The sequence below is a fragment of the Phyllobates terribilis genome, unplaced genomic scaffold (assembly GCF_046119375.1).
Source record: "Phyllobates terribilis strain yellow unplaced genomic scaffold, ASM4611937v1 Scaffold_13__5_contigs__length_258822181, whole genome shotgun sequence".
NCBI classification, from domain to species: domain Eukaryota; kingdom Metazoa; phylum Chordata; class Amphibia; order Anura; family Dendrobatidae; genus Phyllobates; species Phyllobates terribilis.
In genome coordinates this window covers 133,330,973-133,344,086 of record NW_027362773.1, presented here as the reverse complement: position 1 = coordinate 133,344,086, position 13,114 = coordinate 133,330,973, and the positions used below count along the sequence as shown (strand labels likewise).

At 47.2% G+C, this 13,114-nt stretch overlaps 1 protein-coding gene across 1 annotated transcript in view; it reads right to left on the bottom strand.

The window, feature by feature from the left end:
• The window catches only part of LOC141173623 (uncharacterized), a 116,714-nt gene extending 104,939 nt beyond the window's left edge, over nucleotides 1-11,775 (bottom strand). The window contains exons 1-2 of the mRNA XM_073657924.1: nucleotides 11,742-11,775; nucleotides 10,054-10,374 (exon numbers count right to left, since the gene is read on the bottom strand). Of these exons, the coding sequence (XP_073514025.1) occupies nucleotides 10,054-10,374; nucleotides 11,742-11,775 (355 nt within the window). The remainder of the gene's footprint in view (nucleotides 1-10,053; nucleotides 10,375-11,741) is intronic.
• Between the last annotated feature and the right edge of the window lie 1,339 nt (nucleotides 11,776-13,114).

Below are 13,114 nucleotides of genomic sequence, written 5' to 3'. Positions count from 1 at the left end.
CCAAAGGAAAGGAAGTTGCATAATAATTAATCACACCTTATATAGGATGTTAATGTCATTAGTCAACACCCCTCCTCATTACAGAGATGCACATCACCAGATTTACTTAATTGGTAGTTGGCTCTCAAGCCTATGCAGCTTGGAGTAGGACAACATTTATAAAAAGTATCAAAGTGATCAAAATACGCATTTGCCTAATAATTCTGCAATCTGAGTAATTACCAATGGGGAAATTGGTTACTGTGGATGAACTTGTAGGCGATGGGCTCTCGATATGAACAGTAACTGCTATATGAAATTGAAAGAAATAGCAGAAGTATTGTTACATAAGACCTGTTTTAAGATTGCAAATACAGTACAGCTTATAGTACAACTCTCCATTATGAAAATTTTCTTTTCACTTTGGTCTACAGAGATTTTTGGTGCCCTCGATATGGATGATCTTATAATGAAATTGTCCCTGTGGTTAAAGAGTTGGGTGGAATTTTCAGAAAGCACCAAGTGACTACTATTAGAAAGTATGAAAAAAAAATCATAGCAAAACCTCTGAAAACAGAAGGGCATTTTGCCTCAGCACCACTAAACAGCAGGGTTTTGGATTGTCAATCGGGTTAATGGCAGCCTGTTTACAGTGCCTGTTTATCGGAAAATGATAAGAGTGCTCATTTGCGACAATCATGCAGTGTAACTGCACAAAACAAACAATAGGAACGCTCTTACCCAATAATTGTGCAATGAAAATATACCTTTAGACAAGGGAATTGTGACGCTCACTGCAGATGTAAGCCCTACCCTGGGAGATGGGAGACTCGGAGCCGGGTCCTGTGATGTAGATGGGGTGCAGCCGTGGCCCGGACCCGCTCCGTGCCCAGGGCCGTCACACTAAAAAGAAATGGTACGGGCTTATCCGGGTTGAGTGGCTGATCTCGACTACGCCACCTGTGGCACCTGGTGAAGGCCACCAGCGCTGAAGCAGTCCTCTGAGTTGGGATGTTGTGTCAGCCGTAGCGATGAGCGGTGTTCGACTAGAACTGTTCGCCAATCTCAAATTCGAGCTGTTTTGGGCGGTGTTCGAGTTGTTCGACGAACGCGAACGATTTGCAAAAAATTCGGCTGTTGGAGGTTATGTTCGATAACTGTTCGTGCACCAAAAGCGTGTCCTGCATGTCTGGCGCTATTTAGAGCACCAATCATGCAGGGATTATCTGCCACTCACTGTAATGCCACAGCCATGGAGGTTGTGGCATTACAGTGATTGCCCAAATCGATGGGAACAGTGCCAACAGTGAAACATGAAAAGCCGGCAATTCAGCAGCGGCATAGACCGGTACCCGACAATTTAGAACCGAAAGAATAGAGCTTCACACATAGATTAGATAGATATAAACATGTCAGTCACATATATATGAAGTACAGTGATAGTGTTGCTTACTGTACTTGTCATTTAGCGTAAAGGATTTATCAAAAAAAATAATAGTGTTTTCATGCAGCGTCTCTTTAAAAAAGCCGGCCGGCAATTCAGCAGCGGCATACACCGGTACCCGACAATTTAGAACCGAAAGAATAGAGCTTCACACATAGATTAGATAGATATAAACATGTCAGTCACATATATATGAAGTACAGTGATAGTGTTGCTTACTGTACTTGTCATTTAGCGTAAAGGATTTATCAAAAAAAATAATAGTGTTTTCATGCACCGTCTCTTTAAAAAAGCCTGCCGGCAATTCAGCAGCGGTACCCGACAATTTAGAACAGAAAGAATAGCGTATCACACATAGATTAGATAGATAGAAACATGTCAGTCACATATATATGAAGTACAGTGACAGTGTTGCTTACTGTACTTGTCATTTAGTGTAAAGGATTTATTAAAAAGAATAATAGTGTTTTCATGCACCGTCTCTTTAAGAAAGCCGGCCGGCAATTCAGCATCTGTACCCGACAATTTATAACAGACAGAATAGAGCTTCACACATAGATTAGATAGATAGAAACATGTCAGTCACATATATATGAAGTACAGTGATAGTGTTGGTTACTGTACTTGTCATTTAGCATTAAAATAAAGGATTTATTATTTTAAAAATGGGCGTGGGGTTCCCCTTTATTTTAGGCTCTAGCGGAGGTTAAGCAGACAGCTGGGGCAGATGTTTGAAGCCAGGGAAGGGGGTAATACCCACGGAGCTTCCCAGGCTACTAATATCAGCCCCCAGCTGAATACATAGCCTTTACTAGCTATTAAAATGGGGGACCCCCCCCAAAAAAAATGACGTGGGGTCCCCCCTAATTTAATAGCTAGCAAAGGCTAGGCAGACAGCTGGGGGCTGATATTAATAGCCCAGGAAGGGAGCTATGAATATTGGCCCCCTCCCAGGCTATAAACACCAGCCGTCAGCCGCCCCAGAAATGGCGCATTCATAGGATGCGCCAATTCTGGCACTTAGCCTCGCTCTTCCACGCTGCCCTGGTGCGGTGGCAGGGGGTAATAGGGCTGGGGTTGATGTCAGCTTATAATGCCAGCTGACATCAAGCCCAGGTTAGTAATGGAGAGGCGTCTATAAGACACCACCATTACTAACCCCATAGTCAAAGTTAAAAAAAACACAAACACCCAGAATAAAGTCCTTTAATTGAAATAAAGACACAATTCTTTATTGTTCTAAATTAAACCATACTTACCGTCACGTCCATTCCAGCTGAAGCCAACGATCTCCTGCAATAAAAGAAAAATAATAAAGCAACCTCATCCTTACCTTTCCATGGTTCCCACGACAGCTTCAGCTCTGCTACATCGAGATGACAGGCTGGACCGCAGCAGAACGCTGCCATCCAGCCTGTCATCCCGCAGACACTGAGAAGCGCAGGCTTGCTTGCGCTCCACATTGTCTCTCTGTGACGGCATAAAGATGAGCCGAGGTCATGTCCAATGAACTCGGCTCACCTCATGCACGTCACTTACAGCGTGGGAGAATTCTCACGCTGAAGCGCTGAGTGCAGGAGAATTTTCCCACGCTGTCAGTGAGGTGCATGAGGTGAGCTGAGTTCATTGGAAATGAGCTCACCTCATGCACGTCACTGACAGCGTGGGAGAATTCTCCTGCACTCAGCGCTTCAGCGTGAGAATTCTCCCACGCTGTCAGTGACGTGCATGAGGTGAGCCGAGTTCATTGGACATGACCTCGGCTCATCTGGATGCCGTCACAGCGAGACACTGATGAGCGCAGGCATGCCTGCTCTTCTCAGTGTCTGCGGGATGACAGGCTGGATGGCAGCGTTCTGCTGCGGTCCAGCCTGTCATCTCGATGTAGCAGAGCTGAAGCTGTCGTGGGAACCATGGAAAGGTAAGGATGAGGTTGCTTTATTATTTTTCTTTTATTGCAGGAGATCGTTGGCTTCAGCTGGAATGGGCGTGATGGTAAGTATGGTTTAATTTAGAACAATAAAGAATTGTGTGTTTATTTCAATTAAAGGACTTTATTCTGGGTGTTGTGTTTTTTTTAAATACTTTACTAGAAATTCATGGCGGTCATGTCTAATACTGGCGTGACCCCATGAATTTTGGGCTTGGGCGCCAGCTGATAATACCAAGCTGGCCCTAACCCCTTTATTACCCAGTGAGCCACCGCACCAGAGCCCTGGATGAGTTGGGTACAGCGCCAGAAGATGGCGCTTCTATGAACGCGCCATTTTCCGGGGTGGCTGCGGACTGCAATTTGCAGCGGGGGGGCCCAGAAAGCTTGGGCCTCCCTGCGCTGCAGATTCCAGCCCCCAGCTGCCTAGTTGTACCTGGCTGGACACAAAAATAGGGCGAAGCCCCACGTATTTTTTTTTTAATTATTTCATGAAATTCATGAAATAATTAAGAAAAAAAGGCCTTCCCTATATTGTTGTGTCCGGCCAGGTACAAATAGTCAGCTGGTGGTTGGTGGCAGCCCGTTCCTGCCTGCTGTACCTGGCTGGACACAAATATAGTGCGAAGCCCCACTTCAATTTTTTTTAATTATTTCATGAAATTCATGAAATAATTAAGAAAAAAAGGCCTTCCCTATATTGTTGTGTCCGGCCAGGTACAAATAGGCAGCTGGTGGTTGGGGGCAGCCCATTCCTGCCTGCTGTGCCTGGCTGGACACAAATATAGTGCGAAGCCCCACTTCAATTTTTTTAAATTATTTCAGGAAATTCAGGAAATAATTAAAAAAAAATTGACGTGGGGCTTCGCACTATATTTGTGTCCAGTCAGGTGCAGCAGGCAGGAACGGGCTGCCCCCAACCACCAGCTGCCTATTTGTACCTGGCCGGACACAACAATATAGGGAAGCCCTTTTTTCTTAATTATTTCATGAAATAATTTAAAGAAAATTGACGTGGGGCTTCGCCCTGTTTTTGTGTCCAGCCAGGTACAACTAGGCAGCTGGGAGCTGGAATCCGCAGCGCAGGGAGGCCCAAGCTTTCTGGGCCACCCCCGCTGCAAATTGCAGTCCGCAGCCACCCCGGAAAATGGCGCGTTCATAGAAGCGCCATCTTCTGGCGCTGTACCCAACTCATCCAGGGCCCTGATGCGGTGGCTCACTGGGTAATAAAGGGGTTAGGGCCAGCTTGGCATTATCAGCTGGCCCTAAGCCCAAAATTCATGGGGTCACGCCAATATTAGACATGACCACCATGAATTTCTAGTAAAGTATTTAAAAAAAACACAACACCCGGAAAAAAGTCCTTTAATTGAAATAAACACACAATTCTTTATTGTTCTAAATTAAACCATACTTACCGTCACGCCCATTCCAGCTGAAGCCAACGATCTCCTGAAATAAAAGAAAAATAATAAAGCAACATCATCCTTACCTTTCCATGGTTCCCATGACAGCTTCAACTCTGCTACATCGAGATGACAGGCTGGACCGCAGCAGAACGCTGCCATCCAGCCTGTCATCCCGCAGACACTGAGAAGCGCAGGCTTGCTTGCGCTCCACAGTGTCTCTCTGTGAGGGCATCCAGATGAGCCGAGTTAATGTCCAATGAACTCGGCTCACCTCATGCACGTCACTGACAGCGTGGGAAAATTCTCCTGCACTCAGCGCTTCAGCGTGGGAGAATTCTCACACTGAAGCGCTGAGTGCAGGAGAATTCTCCCACGCTGTCAGTGACATGCAGGAGGTGAGCTGAGTTCATTGGACATGAGCTCACCTTATGCACGTCACTGACAGCGTGGGAAAATTCTCCTGCACTCAGCGCTTCAGCGTGGGAGAATTCTCACGCTGAAGCGCTGAGTGCAGGAGAATTCTCCCACGCTGTCAGTGACGTGCAGGAGGTGAGCTGAGTTCATTGGACATGAGCTCACCTTATGCACGTCACTGACAGCGTGGGAGAATTCTCCTGCACTCAGCGCTTCAGCGTGAGAATTTTCCCACGCTGTCAGTGACGTGCATGAGGTGCGCCGAGTTCATTGGACATGAACTCGTCTCATCTTTATGCCGTCACAGCCAGACACTGCAGAGCGCAAGCATGCCTGCGCTTCTCAGTGTCTGCGGGATGACAGGCTGGATGGCAGCGTTCTGCTGCGGTCCAGCCTGTCATCTCGATGTAGCAGAGCTGAAGCTGTCGTGGGAACCATGGAAAGGTAAGGATGAGGTTGCTTTATTATTTTTCTTTTATTGCAGGAGATCGTTGGCTTCAGCTGGAATGGGCGTGATGGTAAGTATGGTTTAATTTAGAACAATAAAGGATTGTGTCTTTATTTCAATTAAAGGACTTTATTCTGGGTGTTTGTGTTTTCTTTTAACTTTGACTATGGGGTTAGTAATGGGGGTGTCTTATAGACGCCTCTCCATTACTAACCTGGGCTTGATGTCAGCTGGCATTATAAGCTGACATCAACCCCAGCCCTATTACCCCCTGCCACCGCTACAGGGCAACGTGGAAGAGCGAGGCTAAGTGCCAGAATTGGCGCATCCTATGAATGCGCCATTTCTGGGGCGGCTGACGGCTGGTGTTTCTAGCCTGGGAGGGGGCCAATATTCATGGCTCCCTTCCTGGGCTATTAATATCAGCCCCCAGCTGTCTGCCTAGCCTTTGCTAGCTATTAAATTAGGGGGGACCCCACGTCATTTTTTTGGGGGGTCCCCCATTTTAATAGCTAGTAAAGGCTATGTATTCAGCTGGGGGCTCATATTAGTAGCCTGGGAAGCTCCGTGGGTATTACCCCCTTCCCAGGCTTCAAACATCTGCCCCAGCTGTCTGCTTAACCTCCGCTAGAGACTAAAATTAAGGGGAACCCCACGCCAATTTTTTTTAATAATAAATCCTTTATTTTAATACTAAATGACAAGTACAGTAACCAACACTATCACTGTACTTCATATATATGTGACTGACATGTTTCTATCTATCTAATCTATGTGTGAAGCTCTATTCTGTCTGTTATAAATTGTCGGGTACAGATGCTGAATTGCCGGCCGGCTTTTTTAAAGAGACAGTACATGAAAACACTATTATATTTTTTAATAAATCCTTTACACTAAATGACAAGTACAGTAAGCAACACTGTCACTGTACTTCATATATATGTGACTGACATGTTTCTATCTATCTAATCTATGTGTGAGGCTCTATTCCTTCTTGTCTAAATTGTCGGGTACCGGTGTATGCCGCTGCTGAATTGCCAGCCGGCTTTTTTAAAGAAAGCGTCTTCTGAGCAGTTTGTCAGCTTTTGGACACCTTTGAAGGTGTTTTCTATGTGTTTCTATGTGTTTTTGTTTGCCTGCCATTGGTTTTAACGGTGTTCGACGGTGTTCTAAGGTGTTCCACGAACAGTTCCTCGAACATCCCGGTGTTCGACGAACCGAACCGAACCCGAACACTACGGGGGTGGCTCAACACTAGTCAGCCGTCATTGTTACTACTCCCTACAGGTGGAGCAGGGCCTCAGGGCAGAGGAGCCAGGATGACAGGGGGGGGATATAGGAGGTCTGGTGCTACGTAGTGCGCTGTAGTGCAGAATAAAGAGTCCGGAGGCCATAGGGGTTAACTTCCAGGGTATTTACTCACGTTGAAGAGTACAGCTGCAAGGCTTCTCCCTGCTCCTCGCGGAGTTCTGCGGTCACCTGTAATGAGGGTCCGACTACCCCCGAGTAATTCAAGTGCTGAATCAGGACCCCGCACCAGAGTGTTCCTAGACTTCAAACCGGGTCCTTTCCTCTCTGTGTGTGTGTAGATAGGTCTCCCTCTGGACTACGCTCAGAAACAGGGTATGGGTGGCAGCTCCGCTCCGTCCGTTACCCGGTGGGATCCTCAGGGCCTGCCGGGCTTTCCTGACTAGGACGTGGAGTAGCAAAGTCACATGTTGGGGGCCGGTACCCCTCTTGCAGCCGGAATCCATCTGAATAGATTAGAATAGCGAGGACAGGTGGCGTATACCGCTCCGTCTGCATCCTCCTGGGATTCTTTTGCGGTGGAGCTACACTCTTAAGCTCCGGGCCTTCTTGGTCATGGTCCTTGACCGGGCTGAGACATACATTATCTGTAACCTGCCCCTCGACCCAAGGCCAGGGTACGAGGGCCGTGTCTCCATCCGCTGCAGGTCCACACAGGATCCACGTTCAGGGATGGAGATCACAAACTAAGAACAGTCAAAGAACAATGAGCCCAAGATGGCTGTGTATTAAATATGAATTATTAAGTGTCACTAAAATGTGAGTCCTCCACCCTCACCCACTAATTGGTTCCCCTATCTCTTGGTTCCCCAGTCTCCCAATTCCCAGTAGGGGCAGCACCTAGTGCGTAATAGCCCCTCTGGTGGGAGAAGTGTGGTGTTGGATGTGGAGGTAGGGTCCTGACCATCGCACTGTTCTTACCTCAGAGGAGGAACACTACACTCCATTAAAGAGGTGCAGCATCCCTGTGGCGGTCGAACCCTCAGGGGCGCCACATTGTCTTTGCAGCCTTGACGCGCACCTCGAGGCGCTCGCAGTGGACCTCCCTCTGGCGTTGCTCCCGGCTGAGTTGGAGAATCTGCTCACGACACCGCGCGCTCCTCCTCTGCGCTTCAGCCCGGGTCTCCCGGGGGAAGCCCATCAGGTCCCCCCCTTGGTTGTCCCAGGCCCACTCCTCAGCCACCGGCCAGGTGACTGTCGGTGCGGGTAGTGGTGTCATAAGGGGTTGCTGCGGGTCCTCTGCAAGTGCGGACCAGTCTGGGTTGGGGTCGGTGGATATCCCAGCAGCCTCAGGCACTTCCGATTCGGGAGTTGGGCGGCAATGCATGTATCCGCCTATAGCTGAAGCTTGCAGCTCCGGGGCAAAGACCTGCTCCCAGGTGACCGTGCCGGGCAGGAGATATTCGGCCATGAGGTCCAGAATGGGTACATAAGGCTCAGTAGCCGGGGCAGGGGTAGCACACTCACCCGCCTCTGGGCTGCTCGCGACCTCTGTCACCGCTTCTCCCTGAGCTTCAGCTCTTTGGCAGCGGGTCCGTATGCGCAGCAGCATATCCTCTCGCCATACAGCAGACGCCGCCTTCTGGGCCTCATCCAGTCTCCGTGCAAGACCCTGGGCTTCCTGGTGGAGAAATGCAATATCTCCCGCTGTTAGTCTGGTGCCGCTTCGCTCCCTGCCGGGGGAAGGACCTAGACTGGGTTCGGAAGGCTCCGTTTGTTGCGCTCCAGCAGCGTCCATGTCTGCTTCTGAAGGCCGCCAAACTCCAACTGCAATGGCCGCACTTTGTTGTTTTTTCTTTTTCCTCCTCTTTCGGGGCGATTCCTGGGCGATATGCTGACAGGCCCGCCTTCGTTCAGCCCATCCTTTTTGACGGGCATTACCCCGCAGACATTCTCTGATGGAAGGGGCGGTCTACATTTTTGGCGCCATGTGGGAGCCTGGCCCACGATAGGAGGTGTTGGAAGACCTTCTTTCTAAAGCACTATGGCGCCTGTTCTTCTTGGGGGGGTGCCATTTTAAGTGAAAACGACAGTCCAAGGTGTAAGGCACACAGTACCCGGTAGCAATGGGTAATTCCTTCCTTTGCTGCGGGCACGGAATCCTGCCGACTACGCCAGTTGATGTGACGCTCACTGCAGATGTAAGCCCTACCCTGGGAGATGGGGGACTTGGAGCCGGGTCCTGTGATGTAGATGGGGTGCAGCCGTGGCCCGGACCCTCTCCGTGCCCAGGGCCGTCACACTAAAAAGAGATGGTACGGGCTTATCCGGGTTGAGTGGCTGATCTCGACTACGCCACCTGTGGCACCTGGTGAAGGCCACCAGCGCTGCAGCAGTCCTCTGAGGCGGGATGTTGTGGCAGCCGTCATTTTTACTACTCCCTACAGGCGGAGCAGGGCCTCAGGGCAGAGAAGCCAGGATGACGGGGGTGGTAGTATAGGAGGTCTGGTGCTACGTAGTGTGGTGTAGTGCAGAATAAAGAGTCCGGAGGCCATAGGGGTTAACTTCCAGGGTATTTACTCACGTTGAAGAGTACAGCTGCAAGGCTTCTCCCTGCTCCTCGCGGAGTTCTGCGGTCACCGATAACGAGGGTCCAACTACCTCCAAGTAATTCAAGTGCTGAATCACGACCTCGCACCAGAGTGTTCCTAGACTTCAGACCGGGTCCTTTCCTGTCTGTGTGTGTGTAGATAGGCCGGGTCTCCCTCTGGACTACGCTCAGAAACAGGGTATGGGTGGCAGCTCCGCTCCATCTGTTACCTGGTGGGATCCTCAGGGCCTGCCGGGCTTTCCTGACTAGGACATGGAGTAGCAAAGTCAGGTGTCGGGGGCCGGTACCCCTCTTGCAGCCGGAATCCCTCTGAATAGATCAAAATAGCGGGGACAGGTGGCATATACCGCTCCGTCTGCATCCTCCTGGGATCCTTTTGCGGTAGAGCTACACTGGTTAGAGTTGTTGTTGTGGTCCCAGTAGTTGTGGGAGTTGTTATTTCTGGAGTAGTTGTACTTTCAGTTGTTGTTGTAGTTGTAGTTGTTGGTGTTGTGGTTACAGTTGTTGTAGTCTCAGGAGTGGCTGGAGTTGTTAGCTCTGGAGTACTTATTATCTCTGGAGTAGTTGTACTTTCAGTTGTAGTTTTTGTTGGTGTTGTGGTTACAGTTGTTGTTGTGGTCCCAGTAGTTGTGGGAGTTGTTATTTCTGGAGTAGTTGTACTTTCAGTTGTTGTTGTTGTTGTTGTTGTTGTAGTTGTTGGTGTTGTGGTTACAGTTGTTGTTGTAGTCTCAGGAGTGGTTGGAGTTGTTAGCTCTGGAGTACTTGTTATCTCTAGAGTAGTTGTACTTTCAGTTGTTGTAGTGGTTGTAGTTGTAGTTGTTGGTGTTGTGGTTACAGATGTTGTGGTCTCTGTAGTGGAGCTCGGTGGCCCCTTTGGAGTAGTTGTCAACTCTAAAGTAGAAAAAACACATTTAAAATACAGCTTCAACATCTGCACCGAAAACGCGTCAAATAAGGGAGAAAATCCATAAAAAATTCAGCAAAAATGCAATAATGAGTATTTACTCTGTGTGTGAACTCGGCCTTAAAGACACCAAAAAAGCCAGTTGTCATATAGTGAAGCTTATGTAAAAATGAAAGAGTTTTAACTGATACAACTAAGAATGAATGACAAAAATAAATCCATAAGTCCCAACTTGAGATGAGCAGATCGATTTGCAATACTCCGGTTCAGATTCCATGGCAGTGGCACTTGGCAGGTAGACGGGAGGCCTGCGGATCTCTTACACCTGGAGTCTCCAGCACAGCATTTGATTTGTCATGACTGTTATGACATCATCAGTCTGTAAAAAGTTGACTGTAAAAGTTTGGAGTTGTGAAATAGGACCTGCTGTACTATGAATGTTATGTGTTGTATTCAAGTTGATTTTCTCCCCTAGAATTAATGCAATCTTTTCCACTCTGATTCCTGCAGAATTTTAAAGAAAAACCTCCTTATAAATTGGAGTTGTATGTACAGTTGACACCAGAAGTTTACATACACTATATAAAAAGACACATATGCATGTTTTTCTCAATATCTGACATGAAATCAGAATAAACCTTTCCCGTTTTAGGTCAATTAGGATTACCATAATTTTTAATATTTGCCAAATGCCAGAATAATGAGAGAGGGAGAATGTTTTAAGGAATTTTTATTACTTACTACAAAGTCAAAAGTTTACTTACATTTCATTACCATTTTGGCAGAATGTTTCAGGTCATTGTCCATTTGGAAGACCTATTTCTTACCAAGCTTTAACTTCCTGTCTGATGTCTTGATATGTTGCTTCAGTATTGTCACATAATCTTCTTTTCTTAAGATGCCATCTATTTTGTGAAGTGCATCAGTCCCTCCTGCAGCAAAACAACCCCACAACATGATGCTGCCACCCCCGTATTTCACAGATGGGATGGTGTTCTTAGGCTTCCAAGCTTCTCCCTTTTACCTCCAAACTTAACGATGGTCATTATGCCCAAAAAGTTAAATTTTAGTTTCATCAGACCACAGGACATATCTCCAAAAATATAGGTCTTTGTTCCTGTGTGCATTTACAAACATTAATCTTGCTTCTTTATGCTTCTTTTGGAGTAATGACTTCTTCCTGGCAGAGTGGCCTTTCAGCCCATGTTGATACTGTACTTGTTTCTCTGTGGATATTGACACAATCTTATCAGCTTCTGCCATCATCTTCACAAGGTCTTTTGCTTTTGTCCTTGGACTGATATACACATGTCAGACCAAAGCACACTCATCTCTGGGACACAGAACCCGTCACCTTCCTGAGTTGTATGAATGCTGGACATTCCCATCTTGTTTGTACTTACGTATAATTGTTTGTACAGATGAATGAGGCACCTTCAGGTATCTTGAAATTGTACCCAAGGATGAGCCAGACTTGTGAAAGTCCACATTTCTCTTCCTGATACGTTGAGTGATTTCTTTAGACTTTCCCATGATGCTACACAAAGAAGCAGTGTGTTTCAGGTCTGCATTAAAATACATCCACAGGTGTGTCTCTAATTAACTCAGATGTTGCCAAAAAACCTATCAGAAGCTTCCAAACACATGAGATCATCATATAAGCAGTCCAGAATTGTTTAAAGGCATAGTAATTAGTGAATAGCGAGCGTGCTCACTACTGCTCTGTACTCGCCTGAGCATCTCACTGCTCAAGATGCTCGGCGAGTACTTCCGCAATTCTCGGGCAGGAGCTCGAGTCCCCGCCCCGCATGTTTGGTGCAGTTATAACAGAGAATAAACATGCAGAGATTGCCTGCCACTCACTGTAATGGCGCAGCCATGTTGGTTGTGACATTACAGTGATTGGCTGGCCGCATAGCTTCATCGGGTCTATATCAGGGCCGGTGACCCTATGCTCGTCACAATCTACTCTTCACACAAGCAGAGTAGGGATAGGTGCTGCTGAGCTATGGAGAGAATTGGTGGTTTATTGGTTAGGGATAGGTATTCCATATCCACAGATATATATACATATATATATATATATATATATATATATATATATATACATCTGAACTAACAGTCCTTCTAAAGACTAATTCAGCTGCAGATATTATTCCAGGTGATAGCAGGAGTGGAGCAGGCAGAGTTTGTGGAGAGTGTATAGAGTAGAATAGGGTCCATTGCACGTTCTATCTGCTGCTGTTACAGATATCCAAAGCCCTAGATATCAGGGCAATTTTTTTTTGCTCTTAATAATGATTATTTATATCTATAACGCCACTGCCTAAAACCGTGGTCATCAGACGTGATATGATATTACTGCCGTAGTGATCATGACATTTTTTTGGAGCATGCCAAACATTACCCTCCATTTAAAGTCTGCAAGTTATGTGTTGTTCAACATATTCACACTTGGTCGCTGACCAATACCACATCTATAAGGCCACTACCTAAAGCCCTGGTCATCAGACGTGATCCGATATTACTGCGGTTATAATCGTGACATTTTTTGGAGCGGGCCAAATATTACACTCCATTTAAAATGGGCAAACCCCGTGGCAAGGGACAGGGAAGTGGACGTGATGGTGATGGTGCACGCAGAGGCCTATGCTGTGGGCAAGCTGAAATTGTGCCTGCTGAGGGAGCACAACAAGCACCCACATCATGGTCGCCCTATTTTCCTGT